General features: G+C 42.9%; 1 protein-coding gene across 4 annotated transcripts in view; it reads left to right on the forward strand.

Moving 5' to 3' along the window:
- LOC121543362 (oxysterol-binding protein-related protein 8) overlaps window positions 1-27,735 on the forward strand; it is a 158,607-nt gene that overhangs the window by 125,443 nt on the left and 5,429 nt on the right. For all 4 annotated transcript variants that reach the window (XM_045208688.1, XM_045208689.1, XM_045208690.1 and 1 more), the window contains 15 exons: window positions 1,221-1,291; window positions 5,659-5,739; window positions 6,193-6,294; window positions 6,577-6,780; window positions 9,270-9,354; window positions 9,687-9,849; window positions 10,816-11,041; window positions 13,880-14,064; window positions 14,943-15,024; window positions 15,288-15,386; window positions 17,573-17,669; window positions 19,524-19,622; window positions 22,304-22,401; window positions 24,739-24,828; window positions 27,382-27,518. In XM_045208688.1, coding sequence (XP_045064623.1) covers window positions 1,221-1,291; window positions 5,659-5,739; window positions 6,193-6,294; window positions 6,577-6,780; window positions 9,270-9,354; window positions 9,687-9,849; window positions 10,816-11,041; window positions 13,880-14,064; window positions 14,943-15,024; window positions 15,288-15,386; window positions 17,573-17,669; window positions 19,524-19,622; window positions 22,304-22,401; window positions 24,739-24,828; window positions 27,382-27,518 — 1,819 coding nt within the window. The remainder of the gene's footprint in view (window positions 1-1,220; window positions 1,292-5,658; window positions 5,740-6,192; window positions 6,295-6,576; window positions 6,781-9,269; window positions 9,355-9,686; window positions 9,850-10,815; window positions 11,042-13,879; window positions 14,065-14,942; window positions 15,025-15,287; window positions 15,387-17,572; window positions 17,670-19,523; window positions 19,623-22,303; window positions 22,402-24,738; window positions 24,829-27,381; window positions 27,519-27,735) is intronic.

Raw genomic sequence — 27,735 nt, forward strand, 5'->3', positions numbered from 1 at the left:
TAGTGGCTCAATGCCATAGCCTTTACTGGTCCTACACTCACACATTATACACAGTTTCAGGGTGTAATAATTAGTCATTAATAATTAATCTATCATTATGTCAATTAGCCTATCAGAAGCTTCTAAAGCCATGAGATCATTTTCTGGAATTTTCCAAGCTGTTTAAAGGCACAGTCAACTTAGTGTATGTAAACTTCTGACCCACTGGAATTGTGATACAGTGAATTATAAATGAAATAATCTGTCTGTAAACAATTGTTGGAAAAATTACTTGTGTCATGCACAAAGTAGATGTCTTAACCGACTTGCCAAAACTATAGTTTGTTAACCAGAAATGTGTGGAGTGGTTGAAAAACAAGTTTTAATGACTCCAACCTAAGTGTATGTAAACTTCCGACTTCGACTGTATATGTATTGCGATTTGATGCTGTGATTTTATTGCTATTTGATGTTCCGAACATATTGCTCACCGTATGTCTGCTGCAGAGACAAGAGAGAGCATGAGAAAATGAGTTTTGATTGGTCAGGGAAATAAAAGTGCAGAAAACATGTTGGAGACCAAGCTATAGGATGAAAAATACAGAAGTTTTGGCGCAGGTACAGCCAACTAGCGCTAGCTAACTCTTCTTACAGTAGCGCTATTTTGAGTCAAAGGCTTGCTACTTTGAGTCAAATGTCGATATAATATCATCCAAAAATAATATTGCGATATGTAACTATACATTTTTTTCCCCCATCACTAATCTAAATGATATTATCAATCTATAACTATGTGCCTCTGTGACTGTCCTTTCTGCCTCTGCGCTCATTACAAAATGGGCTGTGACGATGGTGGCACCGGCCATTAAATATTCAGATGGACTGGAGCTTTCTGGTAAAGAGCAAGGCCTGTACACAGGGGACTTCTGCTGTTCTCTCACAACAGCCATTGGGATTTCAAAGGAGGAGCTCAGCTGTGGTTGGCTTGCTGGAAAGTACTCTCCATTTAGTCTGACCTTGCAGCCATCAGCACAGTGTTGGGTGAGACTTTGTGCTAGAAGCCGACGGACGGTGTTAGGTGGCTCTGGGGTAAAGTTTCCCCAATCTGAACCTTAACCATTAGTGGGGAAAATGCAAAACTGACCCAAGATCACCGTCTAGGGGCAACTTCACCCTACACCATTTCAGTGCCTCAGGGACACATGGAGGACATTTGGGCTGATTGGTTTCTCTCTTTTCAGGTTTCGACCGAGGGAAAGAAGATTCCCTGCCTCCGAAAGAGGACTCCTCTCACTCCATATCCAAGAGCAAGGTACGGTCCAAAAATACACCCCAAGCTTCCTCTCCTCTCCCAGCTCTTCTCTCATTTCTCTCTTTACAGGACGTACAAGGACAGAAAACATATCCATCCACTCTCTCTGAAGCAGAAACTTTTAAAATCGACTTTCTCTCTATGGCCAAAGTCCCTAACCATTAAAGCTTCATGCTCTACCATTGATTCTATATGAACAAGCAGCAGAAGTTGTAGGAAAGTGGGTCAGGGAGGGTGCTGATGAAACCCCATTTCAGTGTGTAAGACATAGTTCTAATGAGACCAGAGAGTTAGGGAGTTACTGTAAAAGAACAAGCCATGGGTGAGAGCTTCATTCATTATTAATCACATGTACATCAAACACAGAAACCCAACCATTCCAGACCAGGCCTCTCTCAACAGAACGCCATGTTCAATTTCCAATGACAACTAAGGCCTAGGGTTGCAAAATTCTGGTTACTTTCCCATAAATCCCAGTTTTTCTAGAAATCCTGGTTGGTGGATTTCTTGCTTATTCCCTGCTGATTTCTGGAAAACCTGGGATTCATGTATTTTTTGCCGGACTTTTGCAACTCTAATCAGGCCTCAGCTAAGTTCATACATATCAAGCCTGTTATGCCATGCTATCATTACTGATGTAGAGAGGATTGGAGTGAGTTGTTTTCTTTTTTATAGGGGTGGGGGAGTCCTCGTATTTCTATTGTATTTTATTGAATAGGAGAGAGAAAGAGAGGAGAGTGGGCTGGATTTGAACCCATGCTGCAGCAGTATATTTGTTCCATAGGCAGCGGCTTAGACCTCTAGAGCACCCCAGGCCGAGAGGGAGTTGTCTTCTGAGTCACGCCAGTGTTGTCGGGATTGGACTGGGATTTGAATAAAGCCACGTTTTTGTTTAGTTTTTATTATGTTTTTCCAATAATAAAACAGCGACAGCATAAATAGACAGACATACCTATAGACATAAATACAGACAGACGTTATGTAATATATATGTATGTTTTAAACAACACGTTATGTAATATATATGTTTTAAACAACACGTTATGTAATATATATGTATGTTTTAAACAACATGTTATGTAATATATATGTATGTGTTAAACAACACGTTATGTAATATATATGTATGTTTTAAACAACACGTTATGTAATATATACACTACCGTTCAAAAGTTTGGGGTCACTTAGAAATGTCCTTGTTTTCCATGAAAACACATGAAATGAGTTTGAATAGGAAATATAGCTAAATGAATAGGAAATGTAGTCATTGACAAGGTTAGAAATAATGATTTTTAATAGAAATAATAACTGCTTTCGTCAAATAATCCTCAATTTGCAGCAATTACAGCCTTGCAGACCTTTGGCATTCTAGTTGTCAATATGTTGAGGTAATCTGAAGAGATTTCACCCCATGCTTCCTGAAGCACCTCCCACAAGTTGGATTGCCTTGATGGGCACTTCTTACATACCATCGGTCAAGCTGCTCCCACAACAGCTCAATAGGGTTGAGATCCGGTGACTGTGCTGGCCACTCCATTATAGACAGAATACCAGCTGACTGCTTCTTCCCTAAATAGTTCTTGCATAGTTTGGAGCTCTGCTTTGGGTCATTGTCCTGTTGTAGGAGGAAATTGGTTCCAATCAAGCGCCGTCCACAGGGTATGGCATGGCGTTGCAAAATGGAGTGATAGCCTTCCTTCTTCAAGATCCCTTTTACCCTGTACAAATCTCCCACTTTACCACCACCAAAGCACCCCCAGACCATCACATTGCCTCCACCATGCTTGACAGATGGCATCAAGCACTCCTCCAGCATCTTTTCATTTGGTCTGCGTCTCACAAATGTTCTTCTTTGTGATCCGAACACCTCAAACTTCGATTAGTCTGTCCATAACACTTTTTTCCAATCTTCCTCTGTCCAGTGTCTGTGTTCTTTTGCCCATCTTAATCGTTTCTTTTTATTGGCCAGTCTGAGATATGGCTTTTTCTTTGCGACTCTGCCTACAAGGTCAGCATCCCGGAGTCGCCTCTTAACTGTTGACGTTGAGACTGGTGTTTTGCGGGTACTATTTATTGAAGCTGCCAGTTGAGGACCCGTGAGGTGTCTATTTCTCAAACTAGACACTCTAATGTATTTGTCCTGTTGCTCAGTTGTGCACCGGGGCCTCCCACTCCTCTTTCTATTCTGGTTAGAGCCAGTTTGCGCTGTTCTGTGAAGGGAGTAGTACACAGCGTTGTACGAGATCTTCAGTTTCTTGGCAATTTCTCGCATGGAATAGCCTTCATTTCTCAGAACAAGAATAGACTGACGAGTTTCAGAAGAAAGTGATTTGTTTCTGGCCATTTTGAGCCTGTAATCGAACCCACAGTTGCTGATGCTCCAGATACTCAACTAGTCTCAAGAAGGCCAGTTTTATTGCTTCCTTAATCAGCACAACCGTTTTCAGCTGTGCTAACATAATTGCAAAATTGTTTTCTAATGATCAATTAGCCTTTTAAAATGATAAACTTGGATTAGCAAACACAACGTGCCATTGGAACACAGGACTGATGGTTGCTGATAATGGGCCTATGTAGATATTCCATTAAATATCAGCCATTTCCAGCTACAATAGCCATTTACAACATTAACAGTGTCTACACTGTATTTCTGATCAATTTGATGTTATTTTAATGGACAAAAAAAAAAGATTTTCTTTCAAAAACAAGGACATTTCTAAGTGACCCCAAACTTTTGAACGGTAGTGTACCTATAGACAACCACAACACAGGACAATAACAAAACACATACACCAGCCAGAAATAACGGTTTATATTGTGCCTAATCAAAATCATATCTCGAACTAGGAATGAGATGGACTAAGCTCAGTATATTGTCATCTCTTTATTTTGATGTTATGAAGAAGATGTCTGAGGACCAGGTGGATATTATTGTAGTGGATTTATCTCTGTGGATTTTAGCGCTGGACCTCTCCAGAGTTAAGATCTCTCACTCTCTCTGCCTCAAGACACCGTGTTGAGTTAGCAAGCTGAAGGGCTTGGGTTTTGATGCAGCGTGCACATCATGAGCACCCCACGTAGGCTAATCAAATGCCGCTGCCAAGGGTGACTAGATAAAAATGCAAAGAAGTTTGACTAGTTGAAAGACGTGCTGTGTCACGATCTTCAAAGCTATCAACTGAGACAAGTTTTTGATGGGTCTTCACTGTCCTCAATTTAATCCTCCACTGAAAACTTTGATGAACTTTTTTTAAACTTTGGGTTGATTTTTAGTCTTCAAAACCTGCAGCGGCACGTCCCACCATAATACATTACCTAATCAAGGGAGTCCTCAACATTTTCAACCAAACTTTTTCTGTTCTTGTTTTCAAATGAGTTCCACATAAATGTACCAAATTCAGACAGAACAGAAAATCACTAGACCAATCAGTCAGTCAGTCGGTCAGACAGAGATAGAGTGATAGAGTGGAGCGGTTTACCCAATGTTAGGCGCTGCTGTTGAATTTAGAGTTTGGATGGTAGGTGTTAGAATACTCCTCTCCTCTTTACTCCAGTCCTCTCCTCTTTACTCCAGTCCCCTCCTCTTTACTCCAGTCCCCTCCTCTTTACTCCAATCCCCTCCACTTTACTCCAGTCCTCTCCGTTCCCCCCCTCCCCCTACCTGTGTTATCTGAGGCGTTATGTGGCCCTGCCTCATGAAACCCTCACTCTGCTCTCTCTGTCTACTCTCTCCTAATGGAACTATATTAGGCCCTGGGTTCAGCTAAGTGTCATGCCTGTGTAGAATCCACCTCCTTCATTAGCGTTAGCCAAGCTAGCGCGGGACTAAACAAAGGGCTTGCCAGACTGAGCAGGGCATAAGGTAGGGCCCACAGCGTTGTTCCTGGTAGCCTCAACTGAGACTGCTATTACTATTGCAGGAGCCACGTTTGGGTCTGTTTTTGTGGTGGTAGTAGAGGTCTGTTGTTGTCTTCAAGGCGTAAGGATTCTCTCAAGGCTCCTTTATTGGATCCACTTCAGAAGACAAAAAAGCAGGGGGTTGTTTTAAACGAAGGGCGCCTCCGGACTCCAGATGAGTGTGTGTACCTAGAATGTTTGCATAAATGCTCCATTGACATCAATATATGACTGGTGCTAAAGTTTGAGTGGTGCCCAGCCATCTCTAATACAGTAGTCTATTGGAAGTGAATAATGGTTTCCTAGGGACTCAAAGTGCTTTACATAGTAAGAGAAACTCACCTCATCCATCTGCCAATACACCCACCAGGGTGTAGCACACACCCACCCCATTTTGAGCCAGACAGCTCCCCAGTTTGAGCCAGACAGCTCCCCAGTTTGAGCTCACTTTCTCCTCCATGTCTCCACAGTCCGAGTCCAAGCTCTACAATGGCTCCGACAAGGATGTCTCGGCATCCGGGAACAAGCTCACTAAGAAGGAGTCGCTCAAGGTAAGTAGGGAGACTAACAGCAGAGACCAGCCTAAGGATGATCTTATAGTAAGTAGCTTTGTAAGAGTCAGAACAGCCCTTGGGGCGGGAGCATGTTTCTGTAGCGTGAGGCAGCTTGATGTAGAAGTACACCCCCCTGGACAGGACGCTAGACGTTCGGGGAAACACTAGCATGATGTTTGTATGTGGCCCCTGCAGGTTCAGTTAGGGGAAACACTGTAGCATGATATTTGTGTGTGGCTCCTGCAGGTACAGCTAGGGGAAACACTGTAGCATGATGTTTATGTGTAGCCCCTGCCGGTTCAGTTAGGGGAAACACTGTAGCATGATATTTGTGTGTGGCTCCTGCAGGTACAGCTAGGGGAAACACTGTAGCATGATGTTTGTGTGTGGCCCCTGCAGGTACAGCTAGGGGAAACACTGTAGCATGATATTTGTGTGTGGCCCCTGCAGGTACAGAAGAAGAACTACCGTGAGGAGAAGAAGAGAGCCACCAAGGAGCTCCTCAGCACCATCACAGACCCCTCTGTTATTGTCATGGCTGACTGGCTCAAGGTTCGACATACCCCTGCTTTTTGTTTTTGGACTGTACACGACGTGGGCCATGTGCTGCAATTACTACAATATTACTGTACAAGCAACAAACTATAAAGCCATAAGATTCTGCTATAATCTGCTGAAGTTTCTCCAGAAACTGCCCTTGTTTATAGAAGTTTCTCCCCCCAAAAAAGATATATATTTGAAAAATTTCACAATTCCAATAGTTTATTAGACATTATGATATTTAGTGTATTTTATGTCTGAGTGTGTGTGTTTGTCCATGTGCCTGCACCTCAGATCCGGGGTACTCTGAAGAGCTGGACCAAGCTGTGGTGTGTGCTGAAGCCGGGGGTTCTGCTCATCTACAAGACCCATAAGAACGGCCAGTGGGTGGGCACGGTGCTGCTCAACGCCTGCGAGCTCATCGAGAGACCCTCAAAGAAGGACGGCTTCTGTTTCAAACTATTCCACCCGCTGGAGCAGTCCATCTGGGCAGTCAAGGTAATAATAATATTAATAATGTATTTATTTTATACAGAGCTTTTCATTACAAACAGCGTCTCAAAGTCGCTTTAAAAACAAGGAAAACGTATTCAAGGTGATCTGGCAGACTGTTGGGCAATGGCTTCCACAGCTTCAGATGATGATAATAATGATGAGATGGAGAGCGATGGCATTTCTAGTCAGATAGGAGTTGAGATAGTTCAGACATGCACTATGTCCTTAGGTAAGGGAGACATCATTTAATTTAGTGAAGTGGTATGTGCACATCCGTAAACACATCCATAAAAGCCACTTGTCCCAGGTGCTGGATCAGACAGGATAATGTAGAACAAAAATATAAATCTGTCTGCACACTGGTATAATACTGTGGTATAATACTGCCTAAGTACATTTTTGTTCAGACATCATTAAATGACTAGCCTGGGTACCAGTCTCTTTAGCTAATCCTCTCCCTACTCCATGTCACGTGCCAAAGAGACTGGCCTTTCTGCCATTTTAAAATATGAACATTCAATCATTAATGAACTCGAGGAGATCAGAGGAGTTAATCCTGATTAGATCACCCTCACAGCTATCCGCGTTGGTATCCGGTTGCTATCCGGTTACTAAGCAACCGTGTTTTGTTTGTCCAGACGAAATCAGTCTGTCAAAGTTGCTAGCTCACATTTGAATTCTCCAAACTAAATACTGCAATTCCAAGCACAAAACGTCATATTTTAAGCCTCAAAATACAACAACTTGCCTAGCTAACAGCTAAATGTTTGTTTTTGACTTTGTTATCATTTCTAATTCTATTTTCGAGGCTCCACGTATTTTTTTGGAAAATGCTAATGTTATTTTCAACAACCAATAGAGGGGTTGGCTGTTTAGCAACAAAACCGACGCGTGCGCAACTATGGGGCAAAATAGCGTGGTTGGCTTAGTTTATTGACAACATGTAAACTATATTTCGTCACAAATGTTTATTGAAAACATAAATTATTTTGTTGCCTCTCAAATACATCGTTGCAGTTGTTGGTTAGCTAGCGAATTTGTGCAATATTAGCATTGACATGAAATCAGTCAAAACACCTCAAAACAAGACATGGTATCAAGTACAAGATTAAACTAGCTGAAACGAGTCACTTACGAGTCCTCACATGGCAGTTTCTTGTCATTGTTGCTAGCTATCTGGCCATCCAGAATCACAACAACACAAGGCCTTATATGCCATTGAAGCGTGCCCATTGCTTTCGTGACGTTGTCAGCTAACCCGTAACTCCGCCGTAAATCCAGTGCATATTGAACGTTGAGATTGCTGAAAGGCCAATCTCTTTGTCAATGGCAAGGAGTGGAATGTTAGCTAAAGAGACTGGTACTCAGACTATTCAATTACCACAATATAAAACCTTTGAGTAGCCAGACGTGCTTCAGCCTTCACATCCACATCCTGGTCAAAGTTCTCATCTGGTTCTTTCATTTCAATTAAATACAATTCAATATTTTATTTGTCCCCCCTTCCTCCCCTGTCAATAAGAATGTTAGCATAATGATGCACACAATTAGCATTGAAATTGTCTAGCTGAAGGTTCTTCACATTTCAAATAATAATTGTTGCATGTTTTACCTGCATTATCAAATTGGGTTAATCTCTGTATGAAATTGTCACAGTGCAAATCTCAGTTAGAGCGACAGCACTTTACGCTGTTTCTTCTACCATGTAAGTCTGTTGTGACAGTATAACGATACCCCCTAAACCAAATTACAAATCCTTTGTAAACTGCTAATTGACTGCAAGAAGCCCAAACAGATATCATATTTGACTAAAACATAATAATTTCAAACCTTGCTTACATTTGTATACGATCACATCTCTCTATTATGCGTGGGAATACTTGAGAATAGATTTCCAAAATTAAAATAAATCGGAGCTGATTTCCTGGTGTTTTTGCAGTATTTTATGTCCAACAATGAAAAAAATTATTTTGTCCCAGAAGACCACCTGCGGGCGGCCAGTTGGGGAACCCTGCCCTAAACCCTTTGTCTTGAGTAGGCACGGCACTACAGATGTCACACCCACTTACCACTGTAAAATGGACTATGGGCCCTAGTCAAAAGTAGTGCACTTAAAGGGAATATGGTTCCATTAGGATGCATGCACGCCGTATGAATGCCCCTCCAACCAAACAATAAAAGGATTGTTAAACAAAGCACCCTCCCTATTGCACGGCCAAACTGGACATCAGTGTCACCAATGGGACTTGCCAACAGGACCCATTATTTTACCCTTGGGGAATGTGATGAGTCATGTTCAGCTGGACACACACACACACACACACACCTTCCCATGGGCTTTGGCCTTGGTGATAGCTGTCAGTGCCATAGTGGTTGTATAATGTTACAGAGTGGATGTTTACCAAACCCTCTCTCTCGCTTTCCCTCCTCTCTCTCTCTCTCTCTCTCTCTCTCTCTCCTTCTCTCTCTCCTTCTCTCTCTCCGTGTGTCAGGGTCCTAAAGGGGAGGCGGTGGGTTCCATCACACAGCCATTACCCGGCAGCCACCTCATCTTCCGCGCCACCTCTGAGTCAGACGGTAAGAGACAGGACGCTGATGTGTTTTCAGATTTGTTCAATATATTTTTCCACCAATTTGTGTTTATATGATTGAATGTTTTAGTGTCTACAATCCGTGCTGTGTCTGTTAGTGTGGGCTTGTTTGTGTGTTTATATGATTGAATGTTTTAGTGTCTGCAATCCGTGCTGTGTCTGTTAGTGTGGGCTTGTTTGTGTGTGTATGTGCATGCAAGTGTTTTCTGTTCTTCCATGTGGGTGTGGTTATCTGTATGCGTTTGCACATTCCTTATGTCCTACATCTGTAGGACTGTATAGTGTAGCCTCTCAACACCCCTGTCTCCTCTCCACCAGGCCGTTGTTGGATGGATGCTCTGGAGCTGGCTCTGAAGTGCTCCGGCCTCCTGAAGCGCACCATGATCCGCGAGGGCAAGGAGGAGCTGGCCACCACGGCCGGGGAGAGCTCCCAAATTAACTTCTACAGCCTGCTGCGAGCCCACAACATGCAGGGCTTCCAGTGAGTCTGCCCAGCCTACAGTACTGTCTCCCCTCTCTAGCCCAGCCCACGGGTCTACAACTCCCGTACCTGTTCCCTTTTCACACTATTCTGCCAACCCTAGTCAAATTGCGCTGGCTCTGATGTTTTATTACCACACTGTCCTCCTCAGCAGGGTTCTAGCTACTATGTTGGATGTGTAACCAGGCCAGCGCGGGACAGCTCGGTTCAGCTCAGTAGTGTGAAAAGTCCTCCGGAGAGCTACTGATTCAGTTCAGACTGAAGACCATGATTAGCTGTATATTTGAATCCGGAGCTGTTAGAAGCCTGGCCCTAGCCCGTCTCTCTTGTATCTCTATGTGGAGCAGCAAATCTTTATTCTACCCTCATCTGCAGTCTGTTTGAGCTCTTGTGGCCTATTTCCATGTGCTTTGGGATGTTCCATTTCCCCTGAGACGACTGGTTGTCTGACTGGTTGTCTGACTGGTTGTCTGACTGGTTGTCTGACTGGTTGTCTGACTGGTTGTCTGACTGGTTGTCTGACTGGTTGTGTCTGTTCTCTCTGAATGCATCAGAGTTGATTGTGGGTTGTAAAGATTGCATGTCTTCTTCCCATTTTCGCTGTCTTCTTGAGGCTTTCAACTTTCAAAGGATCTGTGTTGTACTGGGGGATTTGGCTACTGTGAAGAATTTCTGTACTTTTGTCAACTCTGCAGGGATCGCTCAAAAATACATTTATGCAGTAAGGCATGAGGACCCCTGTATTAATACACTGTGCTATTGGTAGTGGTAATAGCAAGTTATCTTTTAGTATTTTGTTCATTAGTCCACCAAACAATCCCAATTTGTTTTGCATGTCAGCAGCAGTCAAGTTTTCTAGATGCACTTCACTTTCAGTGCAGAGCAAAAACTGTGATGATTATGTTTTGCAAAAAGGTTTTAGTGTGAACTATCCTTTTAATTCATTCTCCTTGTTATTCCCGCAAGGTTCAATGACAGTGACCAGTTCAAGGACCCCGACCTGTACTCAGACAAGTCGGACCGGGAGGGGGAGCAGGACCATGAGGAGTCAGACGTGGAGGGGCTGGAGAAGAGCGAGGAAAGCGACAGTGACACGTCGGAACGCCAGGACGACTCCTACATTGACCTTGACCCCAACGAGGCCCTGCGGGAGACCCCGTACCTGGAACAGTCCCACGAGGAGCTGGGAGAGGTGAGGAATGATGATGAGCGTAGTCAGTACCGCTGGCTCTTATTGGTCAGGGGGACTGAGCCCAGCCTACTCTGTATAAATGCATCTGATTGGACAAGGGATGTGAGAATTTCCCCCCAAGGAAAGTTAGACTCAGTAACAATAAAGAGAATCAGCTTGATTAGTTTTTTTTAAAGATTCAAGGCCTCAGAGAATATACTTAAGATAATACAAGTGGCATTTCCTTGAACACACTTGATAAACCTTGGTTTAAAATGAGGAAGAGTTAGATGATACTGGGAACTGAATGCATTCAACCTAAATGTGTCTTCCGCATTTAACCCAACCCCTCTGAATCAGAGAGGTGCGGGGGGGGCTGCCTTTGAACCAGCGACCTTTCGGTTACTGGCCCAACAGTCTTAACCGCGAGGCTACCTGACACCCCACTGGTTGAAAGAGAAGTGAAACGATCAGAGTCGAGGCATCCATCAAGAGTGGTGTGTGTGTGTAAAAGTGCCTTACTCTCAGAGTGAAGCCTCAGACAGCCCTTAAATCAACCTGTCTGTGATCTCTCTCTCTCTCTCTCTCTCTCTCTCTCTCTCTCTCTCTCTCTCTCTCTCTCTCTCTCTCTCTCTCTCTCTCTCTCTCTCTCTCTCTCTCTCTCTCTCATTTTATTCTGACACGTTGAAACCTAAATTGCAATAGACAAGTAATCAGGACGTCCATCTCTTCTGCCACAGTTCCACTGCAGTGAATAGAATGTTATACAGTGAGGGAAAAAATAATTTGATCCCCTGCTGATTTTGTATGTTTGCCCACTGACAAAGAAATGATCAGTCTATAATTTTAATGGTAGGTTTTTTGAAAAGTGAGAGACAGAATAACAACAAAACAATCCAGTAAAACGCATGTCAAAAATGTTATGAATTGATTTGCATTTTAATGAGGGAAATAAGTATTTGACCCCCTCTCAATCAGAAAGATTTCTGGCTCCCAGGTGTCTTTTATACAGGTAACGAGTTGAGATTAGGAGCACACTCTTAAAGGGAGTGCTCCTAATCTCAGCTTGTTACCAGTATAAAAGACACCTGTCCACAGAAGCAATCAATCAATCAGATTCAAAAATCTCCACCATGGCCAAGAACAAAGAGCTCTCCAAGGATGTCAGGGACAAGATTGTAGACCTACACAAGGCTGGAATGGGCTACAAGACCATCGCCAAGCAGCTTGGTGAGAAGGTGACAACAGTTGGTGCGATTATTCGCAAATGGAAGAAACACAAAAGACCTGTCAATCTCCCTCGGCCTGGGGCTCCATGCAAGATCTCACCTCGTGGAGTTGCAATGATCATGAGAACGGTGAGGAATCAGCCAAGAACTACAAGGGATGATCTTGTCAATGATCTCAAGGCAGCTGGGACCATAGTCTCCAAGAAAACAATTGGTAACACACTACGCCGTGAAGGACTGAAATCCTGCAGCGCCCGCAAGGTCCCCCTGCTCAAGAAAGCACATATACAGGGCCGTCTGAAGTTTGCCAATGAACATCTGAATGATTCAGAGGAGAACTGGGTGAAAGTGTTGTGGTCAGATGAGACCAAAATGGAGCTCTTTGGCATCAACTCAACTCGCCGTGTTTGGAGGAGGAGGAATGCTGCCTATGACTCTAAGAACACCATCCCCACCGTCAAACATGGAGGTGGAAACATTATGCTTTGGGGGTGTTTTTCTGCTAAGGGGACAGGACAACTTCACCGCATCAAAGGGACGATGGACGGGGCCATGTACCGTCAAATCTTGGGTGAGAACCTCCTTCCCTCAGCCAGGGCATTGAAAATGGGTTGTGGATGGGTATTCCAGCATGACAATAACCCAAAACACACGGCCAAGGCAACAAAGGAGTGGCTCAAGAAGAAGCACATTAAGGTCCTGGAGTGGCCTAGCCAGTCTCCAGACGTTAATCCCATAGAAAATCTGTGGAGGAAGCTGAAGGTTCGAGTTGCCAAACATCAGCCTCGAAACCTTAATGACTTGGAGAAGATCTGCAAAGAGGAGTGGGACAAAATCCCTCCTGAGATGTGTGCAAACCTGGTGGCCAACTACAAGAAACGTCTGACCTCTGTGATTGCCAACAAGGGTTTTGCCACCAAGTACTAAGTCATGTTTTACAGGGGGGTCAAATACTTATTTCCCTCATTAAAATGCAAATAAATGTATAACATTTTTGACATGCTTTTTTCTTGGTTTTATTTTGTTATTCTGTCTCTCACTGTTCAAATAAACCTACCATTAAAATTATATACTGATCATTTCTTTGTCAGTGGGCTAACGTACAAAATCAGCAGCGGATCAAATACTTTTTTCCTATATCGACATAACCTGAAAGGCCGTTCAGATTGAGTGTATTTAAACTTCTGACCCACTGGGAATGTGATGAAAGAAATAAAAGCTGAAATAAATCATTCTCTCTACTATTATTCTGACATTTCACATTCTTAAAATAAAGTGTTGATCCTAACTGACCTAAGACAGGGAATTTTTACTAGGATTAAATGTCAGGAATTGTGAAAAACTGAGTTTAAATGTATTTGTCTGAGGTGTATGTAAACTTCCGACTTCAACTGTACTTTTTTCCCTCACTGTACTCCAATCCTATGTGAATATTTTGCCCTTACATAGCCCATCACCTAGCAACCTCATCAAGCAGTTTTGATCTCTTGGCGCAACAGCTAAGATGTTGGTTTGACAGTCGCTGAAGCGGGTTTGTGACCTGGTCGGGACTACCGCCAGAATTCATTGCAATATGAAAGTGTGTGTGGTGTGTACAGTAAATCACCAAACCTTTATGTGTTTGTCCCAGGCTGGTGAGGCGTCCCAGACAGAGACGGTGTCGGAGGAGAATAAGTCTCTGATCTGGACGCTGCTGAAGCAGGTCAGGCCTGGAATGGACCTGTCTAAAGTGGTCCTCCCCACCTTCATCCTGGAGCCACGCTCCTTCCTGGACAAGCTGTCCGACTACTACTACCATGCTGACTTCCTCTCTGAGTAAGTACTACTACCATGCTGACTTCCTCTCTGAGTAAGTACTACTACCATGCTGACTTCCTCTCTGAGCAAGTACTACTACCATGCTGACTTCCTCTCTGAGTAAGTACTACTACCATGATGACTTCCTCTCTGAGTAAGTACTACTACCATGATGACTTCCTCTCTTCTGAGTAAGTACTACTACCATGCTGACTTCCTCTCTGAGTAAGTACTACTACCATGATGACTTCCTCTCTGAGTAAGTACTACTACCATGCTGACTTCCTCTCTGAGTAAGTACTACTACCATGATGACTTCCTCTCTTCTGAGTAAGTACTAGTACACTGGCTCCGGGGTGAAGGTTCCCCTAGGTACAGATCTAGGATCAGCTTCCCCTCCCCCAATCCTAACCTTAACCATTAGTTTGGAAAATGACAAACTGATCCTAGATCAGTGCTAGAGGCAACTTCACCCTACACCAAGTAGTACACTTACAAAGCCTCCGTTATGAAGTGTACCACTACTTCAGTCTAGTACTATTCTTCTGACTGAGTACTTCTCCAACCAGTTAACAACTAGACCTGGCTGTAATGATGTCATTTTAACTAGTATTGCCTGCTGGGACAGTACTACCAAGCTGACCAATCAAATATCTTATATAGTAGGACAGTACTACCAAGCTGACCAATCAAAGATCTTATATAGTAGGACAGTACTACCAAGCTGACCAATCAAATATCTTATATAGTAGGACAGTACTACCAAGCTGACCAATCAAAGATCTTATATAGTAGGACAGTACAGTCAGACCTGCCAAAGATACAGCCAAATATTCAAAGATGTAGCTTTAACTTGATTTAGGTCCTCATTGCGATTTGATGTGTATCATTTCCAGGGCAGCTGTGGAGGAGAATGCCTACAACAGGATGAAGAAAGTGGTGAAGTGGTATATCTCTGGATTCTACAAAAAGCCACAGGTGATTAGAACATTCACTTAAAATCACTGTTTAAGCAGGGTCATGTTCATTAGGAAAGCAGTGGAAAACATTTTGCAACGTAAAAAGAAAATTAATGTTTCTTACTGGATAGGTCCTGGTAGTCTCCCCCCATTTCAGTCCATTTCTTCTGTTAGGTGCCTAATGAACACTACTCTGTTTGACATGTGACAAGATGTCCCTCGGTATCCCTACCATTCAGCAGACGTATCTAAAGCTCTGTTTTTCCTCCTTATGAAAACCAGGGACTGAAGAAGCCGTATAACCCCATCATTGGTGAGACCTACCGCTGCATGTGGCTCCATAGCAAGACCAACAGCAAGACCTTCTACATTTCTGAACAGGTAACGGAGCCAGGAGGGGAGACTGCTCCCTAATAAGTGATTGTCTGATTGGGATGGGAGGGGAGACTGCTACCTAATAAGTGATTGTCTGATTGGGATGGTAGGGGAGACTGCTACCTAATAAGTGATTGTCTGATTGGGATGGTAGGGGAGACTGCTCCCTAACAGGTGTTTGTCTGATTGGGATGGGAGGGGAGACTGCTACCTAATAAGTGATTGTCTGATTGGGATGGGAGGGGAGACTGCTACCTAATAAGTGTTTGTCTGATTGGGATGGGAGGGGAGACTGCTCCCTAATAAGTGATTGTCTGATTGGGATGGTAGGGGAGACTGCTACCTAATAAGTGATTGTCTGATTGGGATGGGAGGGGAGACTGCTCCCTAATAAGTGATTGTCTGATTGGGATGGTAGGGGAGACTGCTACCTAATAAGTGATTGTCTGATTGGGATGGTAGGGGAGACTGCTACCTAATAAGTGATTGTCTGATTGGGATGGTAGGGGAGACTGCTACCTAATAAGTGATTGTCTGATTGGGATGGGAGGGGAGACTGCTCCCTAATAAGTGTTTGTCTGATTGGGATGGGAGGGGAGACTGCTACCTAATAAGTGATTGTCTGATTGGGATGGTAGGGGAGACTGCTCCCTAATAAGTGATTGTCTGATTGGGATGGGAGGGGAGACTGCTACCTAATAAGTGATTGTCTGATTGGGATGGTAGGGGAGACTGCTACCTAATAAGTGATTGTCTGATTGGGATGGTAGGGGAGACTGCTCCCTAACAGGTGTTTGTCTGATTGGGATGGGAGGGGAGACTGCTACCTAATAAGTGATTGTCTGATTGGGATGGGAGGGGAGACTGCTACCTAATAAGTGTTTGTCTGATTGGGATGGTATGGGAGACTGCTACCTAATAAGTGATTGTCTGATTGGGATGGGAGGGGAGACTGCTACCTAATAAGTGATTGTCTGATTGGGATGGGAGGGGAGACTGCTACCTAATAAGTGTTTGTCTGATTGGGATGGTAGGGGAGACTGCTACCTAATAAGTGATTGTCTGATTGGGATGGGAGGGGAGACTGCTACCTAATAAGTGATTGTCTGATTAGGATGGTAGGGGAGACTGCTACCTAATAAGTGTTTGTCTGATTGGGATGGGAGGGGAGACTGCTCCCTAACAGGTGTTTTTCTGATTGGGATGGTAGGGGAGACTGCTACCTAATAAGTGTTTGTCTGATTGGGATGGTAGGGGAGACTGCTCCCTAATACGTGTTTGTCTGATTGGGATGGGAGGGGAGACTGCTACCTAATAAGTGATTGTCTGATTGGGATGGGAGGGGAGACTGCTCCCTAATAAGTGTTTGTCTGATTGGGATGGGAGGGGAGACTGCTACCTAATAAGTGTTTGTCTGATTGGGATGGGAGGGGAGACTGCTCCCTAATAAGTGTTTGTCTGATTGGGATGGTAGGGGAGACTGCTACCTAATAAGTGTTTGTCTGATTGGGATGGGAGGGGAGACTGCTCCCTAACTGGTGTTTGTCTGATTGGGATGGGAGGGGAGACTGCTACCTAATAAGTGTTTGTCTGATTGGGATGGGAGGGGAAACTGCTCCCTAACTGGTGTTTGTCTGATTGGGATGGTAGGGGAGACTGCTACCTAACTGGTGTTTGTCTGATTGGGATGGTAGGGGAGACTGCTCCCTAATAAGTGATTGTCTGATTGGGATGGTAGGGGAGACTGCTCCCTAATAAGTGATTGTCTGATTGGGATGGGAGGGGAGACTGCTACCTAATAAGTGTTTGTCTGATTGGGATGGTAGGGGAGACTGCTACCTAATAAGTGTTTGTCTGATTGGGATGGGAGGGGAGACTGCTACCTAATAAGTGATTGTCTGATTGGGATGTTTAATCTGACATTTGAGCAATTGATTCACCTTGTAGGTAGTATGTAAATGATGGATGTGTGGGTGAGTAGATGGATGGATGGATCGACGGGTTGGTGGATGGATGGATGGATCGACGGGTTGGTGGATGGATGGGTGGATGAAAGAAGGAATAAATGTGATAGGTTTTCAGAAGGTCTAGACTCTACAACATGACATGTTCTGGTAGACTGGGTATGATCATGGTTAGCTTCCAGTACCTGTTCTCCTGACCTCTGACCAATCACCTTCTCTCCCTGTCAGGTGTCCCATCATCCTCCAGTGTCGGCGTTCTACGTCAGTAACAGGAAGGACGGCTTCTGTCTCAGCGGAAGCATCCTGGCCAAGTCCAAGTTCTACGGTAGAACACACACTCCTACACACACACACACACACACATGCATGCACGCCGGCACACATACACACACATACACACACCTACCAAACAGCACATGTACAGTGGGGAAAACAAGTATTTAGTCAGCCACCAATTGTGCAAGTTCTCCCACTTAAAAAGATGAGAGAGGCCTGTAATTTTCATCATAGCTACACGTCAACTATGACAGACAAATTGAGAGAGAAAAAATCCAGAAAATCACATTGTAGGATTTTTAATTAAGTTATTTGCAAATTATGGTGGAAAATAAGTATTTGGTCACCTACAAACAAGCAAGATTTCTGGCTCTCACAGACCTGTAACTTCTTCTTTAAGAGGCTCCTCTGTCCTCCACTCGTTACCTGTATTAATGGCACCTGTTTGAACTTGTTATCAGTATAAAAGACACCTGTCCTCAACCTCAAACAGTCACACTCCAAACTCCACTATGGCCAAGACCAAAGAGCTGTCAAAGGACACCAGAAACAAAATTGTAGACCTGCACCAGGCTGGGAAGACTGAATCTGCAATAGGTAAGCAGCTTGGTTTGAAGAAATCAACTGTGGGAGCAATTATTAGGAAATGGAAGACATACAAGACCACTGATAATCTCCCTCGATCTGGGGCTCCACGCAAGATCTCACCCCGTGGGGTCAAAATGATCACAAGAACGGTGAGCAAAAATCCCAGAACCACACGGGGGGACCTAGTGAATGACCTGCAGAGAGCTGGGACCAAAGTAACAAAGCCTACCATCAGTAACACACTACGCCGCCAGGGACTCAAATCCTGCAGTGCCAGACGTGTCCCCCTGCTTAAGCCAGTACATGTCCAGGCCCGTCTGAAGTTTGCTAGAGTGCATTTGGATGATCCAGAAGAGGATTGGGAGAATGTCATATGGTCAGATGAAACCAAAATAGAACTTTTTTGGTAAAAACTCAACTCGTCGTGTTTGGAGGACAAAGAATGCTGAGTTGCATCCAAAGAACACCATACCTACTGTGAAGCATGGGGGTGGAAACATCATGCTTTGGGGCTGTTTTTTCTGCAAAGGGACCAGGACGACTGATCCGTGTAAAGGAAAGAATGAATGGGGCCATGTATCGTGAGATTTTGAGTGAAAACCTCCTTCCATCAGCAAGGGCATTGAAGATGAAACGTGGCTGGGTCTTTCAGCATGACAATGATCCCAAACACACCGCCCGGGCAACGAAGGAGTGGCTTCGTAAGAAGCATTTCAAGGTCCTGGAGTGGCCTAGCCAGTCTCCAGATCTCAACACCATAGAAAATATTTTGAGGGAGTTGAAAGTCCCAAAACATCACTGCTCTAGAGGAGATCTGCATGGAGGAATGGGCCAAAATACCAGCAACAGTGTATGAAAACCTTGTGAAGACTTACAGAAAACGTTTGACCTGTGTCATTGCCAACAAAGGGTATATAACAAAGTATTGAGAAACTTTTGTTATTGACCAAATACTTATTTTCCACCATAATTTGCAAATAAATTCATTAAAAATCCTACAATGTGATTTTCTGGATTTTTTTTCCTCATTTTGTCTGTCATAGTTGACGTGTACCTATGATGAAAATTACAGGCCTCTCTCATCTTTTTAAGTGGGAGAACATGCACAATTGGTGGCTGACTAAATACTTTTTTTCCCCATTGTATATAAATAGAGACTTAGGGCCTGTCTCATTATCAGTGGGGAATGAACATTTTGGAACACATTTCTTCGTAAAAATGTATTTTCTTCCGTTTTAAAAGCGCACCCAACAAATATTTAAGTGGTGTTAACACCATTTCCTGGGTGTTGTCATGACGATGTGTCTCTGTGCAGGAAACTCCCTGTCGGCCATATTGGACGGAGAGGCTCGGCTCACCTTCCTCAACAGAGGAGAAGACTACGTCATGAACATGCCCTACGCCCACTGCAAAGGTCTGACCTCTTTTACTGGCTGGAGTCTTCCTGTGAAAGCTACACACGCTGCATTAATACCCTTATAATGTTATATGCCCACCAAATGTTATTTGCAAGCATACCAGGGTTGGGCTCAATTCAAATTGATGTCAGTCAATTCAGGAAGTAAACTGAAATTCCAATTCAATAATTAAAAAGAGTCAATCTATTTTAAATGACTTCTTAATAAACTGAAAAGGAGAAGCTATTTATGTCAGAAGGTTAAAACATTTTTGATTTTAAATTCAAATCACTTCCTGAATTGACTGACTTGAGCCCAACCCTGAAGCATACACGTCCCTTTCTTCTTCATGGGAAGTACAGTCAACCTTACTTCTCTAGTCATACAGACTGACTGGAAAGTACAGAACTGTAGTACTGTAAATATACTTCACTACTAACTGAATCGGTCCTGATTGGCACACTACCAGGATTGGAGTCAATACCATTTCATTTCAGTCAATATAAAAGTAATGGGGAACATTGGAATCAGAATTTCAGTTTACTTCCTGAATGGAATTCATTTAAATGGAATAGACCCTAACACTGCACTCTACTGTAGAGTATACTAACTATCCTCCCTATGTAGGGTACTATCTCTACTGTAGAGTATACTAACTATCCTCCCTCTGTAGGGTACCATCTCTACTGTAGTGTATACTAACTATCCTCCCTCTGTAGGGTACCATCTCTACTGTAGTGTATAATAAATATCCTCCCTCTGTAGGGTACTATCTCTACTGTAGTGTATACTAACTATCCTCCCTCTGTAGGGTACCATCTCTACTGTAGTGTATACTAACTATCCTCCCTCTGTAGGGTACCATCTCTACTGTAGAGTATACTAACTATCCTCCCTCTGTAGGGTACCATCTCTACTGTAGTGTATACTAACTATCCTCCCTCTGTAGGGTACCATCTCTACTGTAGTGTATACTAACTATCCTCCCTCTGTAGGGTACTATCTCTACTGGAGTGTATACTAACTATCCTCCCTCTGTAGGGTACCATCTCTACTGTAGAGTATACTAACTATCCTCCCTTTGTAGGGTACCATCTCTACTGTAGTGTATACTAACTATCCTCCCTCTGTAGGGTACCATCTCTACTGTAGTGTATACTAACTATCTTCCCTCTGTAGGGTACTATCTCTACTGGAGTGTATACTAACTATCCTCCCTCTGTAGGGTACCATCTCTACTGTAGTGTATACTAACTATCCTCCCTCTGTAGGGTACTATCTCTACTGGAGTGTATACTAACTATCCTCCCTCTGTAGGGTACCATCTCTACTGGAGTGTATACTAACTATCCTCCCTCTGTAGGGTACCATCTCTACTGTAGTGTATACTAACTATCCTCCCTCTGTAGGGTACCATCTCTACTGTAGAGTATACTAACTATCCTCCCTCTGTAGGGTACCATCTCTACTGTAGTGTATACTAACTATCCTCCCTCTGTAGGGTACCATCTCTACTGTAGTGTATACTAACTATCCTCCCTCTGTAGGGTACCATCTCTACTGTAGTGTATACTAACTATCCTCCCTCTGTAGGGTACTATCTCTACTGTAGAGTATACTAACTATCCTCCCTCTGTAGGGTACTATCTCTACTGTAGTGTATACTAACTATCCTCCCTATGTAGGGTACTATCTCTACTGTAGTGTATACTAACTATCCTCCCTCTGTAGGGTACCATCTCTACTGTAGAGTATACTAGCTATCCTCCCTCTCTAGGGTACCACCTCTACTGTAGAGTATACTAACTATCCTCCCTCTGTAGGGTACTATCTCTACTGTAGTGTATACTAACTATCCTCCCTCTGTAGGGTACCATCTCTACTGTAGTGTATACTAACTATCCTCCCTCTGTAGGGTACCATCTCTACTGTAGTGTATACTAACTATCCTCCCTCTGCAGGGTACCATCTCTACTGTAGTGTATACTAACTATCATCCCTCTGTAGGGTACCATCTCTACTGTAGTGTATACTAACTATCCTCCCTCTGTAGGGTACCATCTCTACTGTAGTGTATACTAACTATCCTCCCTATGTAGGGTACCATCTCTACTGTAGAGTATACTAACTATCCTCCCTCTGTAGGGTACCATCTCTACTGTAGTGTATACTAACTATCCTCCCTCTGTAGGGTACTATCTCTACTGTAGTGTATACTAACTATCCTCCCTCTGCAGGGTACCATCTCTACTGTAGTGTATACTAACTATCCTCCCTCTGTAGGGTACCATCTCTACTGTAGTGTATACTAACTATCCTCCCTCTGTAGGGTACCATCTCTACTGTAGAGTATACTAACTATCCTCCCTCTGTAGGGTACCATCTCTACTGTAGTGTATACTAACTATCCTCCCTCTGTAGGGTACCATCTCTACTGTAGTGTATACTAACTATCCTCCCTTTGTAGGGTACCATCTCTACTGTAGTGTATACTAACTATCCTCCCTCTGTAGGGTACCATCTCTACTGTAGTGTATACTAACTATCCTCCCTTTGTAGGGTACCATCTCTACTGTAGTGTATACTAACTATCCTCCCTCTGTAGGGTACCATCTCTACTGTAGTGTATACTAACTATCCTCCCTCTGTAGGGTACCATCTCTACTGTAGTGTATACTAACTATCCTTCCTCTCTTAGGCATTCTGTATGGCACCATGACTCTGGAGCTGGCTGGCCAGATCACCATCGCCTGTGAGAAGACGGGCTACAGTGCCCAGCTCGAGTTCAAACTCAAGGTAGGAGGAAATAACTTGTTCTTTAGCTACAATCATTTAGCTTTTAGTCTTTAATTAACAAGAACTTCAAATTGCGTCAGGCAGTTTTAGTGCTTGAAACTGTAATTAATCATTACATGGGGGTGTTGCCAACCCTCCTCTTGGAGTGCTACAGTACTCACCTGCAGGCTTTTGCTCCAGCCCAAATGGAGCACACCTGATTCTACTAATTACAGTTGAAGTCGGAAGTTTACATACACCTTAGCAAAATACATTTAAACTCAGTTTTTCACAATTCGTGACATTTAATCCTAGTAAAAATTCCCTGTCTTAGGTCAGTTAGGATCACCACTTTATTTTAAGAATGTGAAATGTCAGAATAATAGTAGAGAGAATGATTTATTTCAGCTTTTATTCCCAGTGGGTCAGCAGTTTACATACACTCAATTAGTATTTGGTAGCATTGCCTTTAAATTGTTTAACTTGGGTGAAACGTTTTGGGTAGCCTTCCACAAGCTTCCCACAATAAGTTTGGTGAATTTCGGCCCATTTCTCCTGACAGAGCTGGTTTAACTGAGTCCGGTTTGTAGGCTTCCTTGCTCGCACACGCTTTTTCAATTCTGCCCACACATTTTCTATACGATTGAGGTCAGGGCTTTGTTATGGCCACTCCAATACCTTGACTTTGTTGTCCTCAAGCCATTTTGCCACAACTTTGGAAGTATGCTTGGGTTCGTTGTCCATTTGGAAGCTTTAACTTCCTGACTGATGTCTTGAGATGTTGCTTCAATATATCCACATAATTTTCCTTCCTCATGATGCCATCTATTTTGTGAATTGCACCAGTCCCTCCTGCAGCAAAGCACCCTCACAGCATGATGCTGCCACCCCCGTGCTTCACGGTTGGGATGGTGTTCTTCGGCTTGCAAGCCACCCCGTTTTTCCTCCAAACATAACGATGGTCATTATGGCCAAACAGTTCTATTTTTGTTTCATCAGACCAGAGGACATTTCTCCAAAAAGTACGATCTTTGTCCCCATGTGCAGTTGCAAACTGTAGTCTGGCTTTTTAATGGCGGTTTTGGAGCAGTGGCTTCTTCCTTGCTGAGCGGCCTTTCAGGTTATGTCAATATAGGACTAGTTTTACTGTGGATATAGATACTTTTGTACCTGTTTCCTCCAGCATCTTCACAAGGTACTTTGCTGTTGTTCTGGGATTGATTTGCACTTTTCGCACCAAAGTACGTTCATCTCTAGGAGACAGAACGCGTCTCCTTCCTGAGCGGTATGACGGCTGCGTGGTCCTATGGTGTTTATACTTGCGTACTATTGTTTGTACAGATGAACTTGGTACCTTCAGGCATTTGGAAATTGCTCCCAAGGATGAACCAGACTTGTGGAGGTCTACCATTTTCTTTCTGAGGTCTTGGCTGATTTCTTTTGATTTTCCCATGATGTCAAGCAAAGAGGCACTGAGTTTGAAGGTAGGCCTTGAAATACATCCACAGGTACACGTCCAATTGACTCAAATGATGTCAATTAGCCTATCAGAAGCTTCTAAAGCCATGACATCAGCTGTTTAAAGGCACAGTCAACTTAGTGTATGTAAACTTCTGACCCACTGGAATTGTGATACAGTGAATTATAAGTGAAATAATCTGTCTGTAAACAATTGTTGGAAAAATTACTTGAGTCATGCACAAAGTAGATGTCTTAACTGACTTGCCAAAACTATAGTTTGTTAACAAGAAATTTGTGGAGTGGTTGAAAAACGAGTTTTAATGACTCCAACCTAAGTGTATGTAAACTTCCGACATCAACTGTAGCTGCTCAACAGGACCTTGATTAGCTGATCAGGTGTTTTACAGTGGGGTTGGAACGAAAGCCTGCATATCCAGTACCTATCTGAGAGGAGGGTTGACAGACCACCCCTGTGCTACATCTTGAACTTCAAAACAAACACCAATACCAATGTGATGAATACTCCTTTCTGTAACACTTTATTTTACAGCCTTCTACTTACCAGGTAATACTTAGATAGTACTTGTTGAAGTGGTAGTTACTGTACATAGAGTAATAGTATAGTTAGATTAGTAGCTATGTACAAAGTGGTTTCTTTTGAGATACAAGCATCAATATGTACCATTTGGTACCAGGTAGTTACCAAGAGTGTTGGATTCTTTGAGGACGTTACCAGAAATGTTCCATTGGTGCCATGTAACATGGTTACCATGTCTCCACTTTGTTGCCATGTAACATGGTTACCATGTGTCCACTTTGTTGCCATGTAAATACCAGGTAAGAACCAGGTTAAACAGGGCTGTAACATAAAGCGTCACCCTCCCCCTCTCTTTTCAGCCGTTCTTGGGTAACAATGACAGCGTCAACCAGATCTCTGGAAAGATCAAGCTGGGGAAGGAGGTGCTGGCTACACTGGAGGGACACTGGGTAAGTTTGTTATGTATCGAACAGAAGGAAAACCGTCTGAAACAGGGACTAGAAATGCTTATTTTCCTTTTCCGTTGCAAACGTGTGTGCGCTAATGAACATGACCGTGCACTTCTCTTTAATTACCATATGCATTGAAAGAGGATGTATCACTTCTCTTTAACTACCATATGCATTGAAAGAGGATGTATCACTTCTCTATAATTACCATATGCATTGAAAGAGGATGTATCACTTCTCTTTAACTACCATATGCATTGAAAGAGGATGTATCACTTCTCTATAATTACCATATGCATTGAAAGAGGATATATCACTTCTCTTTAATTACCATATGCATTGAAAGAGGATGTATCACTTCTCTATAATTACCATATGCATTGAAAGAGGATGTATCACTTCTCTTTAATTACCATATGCATTGAAAGAGGATGTATCACTTCTCTATAATTACCATATGCATTGAAAGATGTTGTATCACTTCTCTATAATTACCATATGCATTGAAAGAGGATGTATCACTTCTCTATAATTACCATATGCATTGAAAGAGGATATATCACTTCTCTATAATTACCATATGCATTGAAAGAGGATGTATCACTTCTCTATAATTACCATATGCATTGAAAGAGGATGTATCACTTCTCTTTAACTACCATATGCATTGAAAGAGGCTGTATCACTTCTCTATAATTACCATATGCATTGAAAGAGGATGTATCACTTCTCTTTAATTACCATATGCATTGAAAGAGGATGTATCACTTCTCTATAATTACCATATGCATTGAAAGATGTTGTATCACCTCTATAATTACCATATGCATTGAAAGAGGATGTATCACTTCTCTATAATTACCATATGCATTGAAAGAGGATGTATCACTTCTCTTTAACTACCATATGCATTGAAAGAGGATGTATCACTTCTCTTTAACTACCATATGCATTGAAAGAGGATGTATCACTTCTCTATAATTACCATATGCATTGAAAGAGGATGTATCACTTCTCTATAATTACCATATGCATTGAAAGAGGGTGTATCACTTCTCTTTAATTACCATATGCATTGAAAGAGGATGTATCACTTCTCTATAATTACCATATGCATTGAAAGATGTTGTATCACTTCTCTATAATTACCATATGCATTGAAAGAGGATGTATCACTTCTCTATAATTACCATATGCATTGAAAGAGGGTGTATCACTTCTCTTTAATTACCATATGCATTGAAAGAGGTTGTATCACTTCTCTTTAATTACCATATACATTGAAAGAGGCTATATCACTTCTCTTTAATTACCATATGCATTGAAAGAGGGTGTATCACTTCTCTTTAATTACCATATGCATTGAAAGAGGCTTCATCACTTCTCTATAATTACCATATGCATTGAAAGAGGATGTATCACTTCTCTATAATTACCATATGCATTGAAAGAGGATGTATCGGTTTTTTTAAAGGTTCAAAGTATGGAAAGTTGTTATTTTCCACCCCAAAGGTCAAACTGACTTTAATTATGTCAGGAGACCTGACCTTGATCGTAAGTTTGAATGGAGGCCACCGAACATGCACTTTCACCTACCTGCTTAATGCATCCACATTTGATGTAGATTTAAGACACCAATGATGTAAAAAAAATATATATATATATATATATATATATTTAACCTTCATTTAACTAGGCAAGTCAGTTAAGAACAAATTCTTATTTACAATGACGGCCTACAAAATGGGTTGTTTTCTGCACTAAAGGCCAGACACACTCTTGAATAGATCATGATACTTTTAGTGTGTCAGGGTGGCAGGCTGTGTACAGTATATCATCACCAATATATTTTTTTATTGGGTTTTCAGCTGGATCCAGCTGGCTTTTACTGTGTTCTCGCTAAGCTGTGCCTCACACAGACAGACACACAGACAGACACACACATACAGACAGACAGACAGACAGACAGACAGACAGACATGAGTCAGTGTTAGAACCTGACCACTCCTCTGCATAACTATCACCTCAGTCCATTCTATCTGACATCTTCCCCTGCCTTTCTGGGTAATTACCCCAGCCATTAGTGTCACAGGTTTCTGTGAGGGAAATAACAACAGTGTGTGTGTGTGTGTGTTAGCCATGTCCTCAGATCAGTCAATACTGATACAGCTCTCTCAGCCTGTTTGGGTAGACCACCTGATTAGCTGTACCTTAACATCTCTAACAATGGGTGCGTCCCAAATGGTACCCTATTCCCTATATAGTACGCTACTTTTGACCAGGGCCCACAGCCAGGTTATTTTGGTAAGTTAGGGTGATGGACTTTGTGATTGATAAGAAGCAGGGGTTGATGGCAGATAACAGGATGTCAGCCAATTGTGTGAGGGATTGAACGTTTGTCTGGTTGGTGTGTAGGTGTTTTTTTATTTCTGCATGTGTGTGTTTCTCATTTAATGCTTTTTGTCTGAACGTGTGTGTGTGTGCGTGTGTGTGTGTGTGTGTGTGTGGTCTAACTGTGTTAACTGGGTCTTCCTGTGTGTCTGGCTCCTCCAGGACAGTGAAGTCTTCATCAACGATAAGAAGACCGGGGTGGTGGATACGTTTTGGAACCCCACCCCAGAGCTACGTCAGAGCAGGCTAACACGCTGCACCGTGCCTCCTGAGGACCAGGGAGACTATGAGTCTGAGAGGTATGAAGAGACAGACAGACTCTTTTCATTCACCTCTCTCCCCTCACTTCATCATCTCATTCCTTCCCCTCTTTATTCCCCCTCTCTCCCCTCACTTCATCATCTCATTCCTTCCCCTCTTTATTCCTCCTTGTCATTTCCATTTCAACTCAGTCATCACAGAAAGTCAATTGAAATACAAGTAATGGAGAAGAAAGTCCACACACAAAATAAAATG

The sequence above is a fragment of the Coregonus clupeaformis genome, chromosome 28 (genome assembly GCF_020615455.1).
Source record: "Coregonus clupeaformis isolate EN_2021a chromosome 28, ASM2061545v1, whole genome shotgun sequence".
In the NCBI taxonomy this organism is placed as follows: Eukaryota; Metazoa; Chordata; class Actinopteri; order Salmoniformes; family Salmonidae; genus Coregonus; species Coregonus clupeaformis.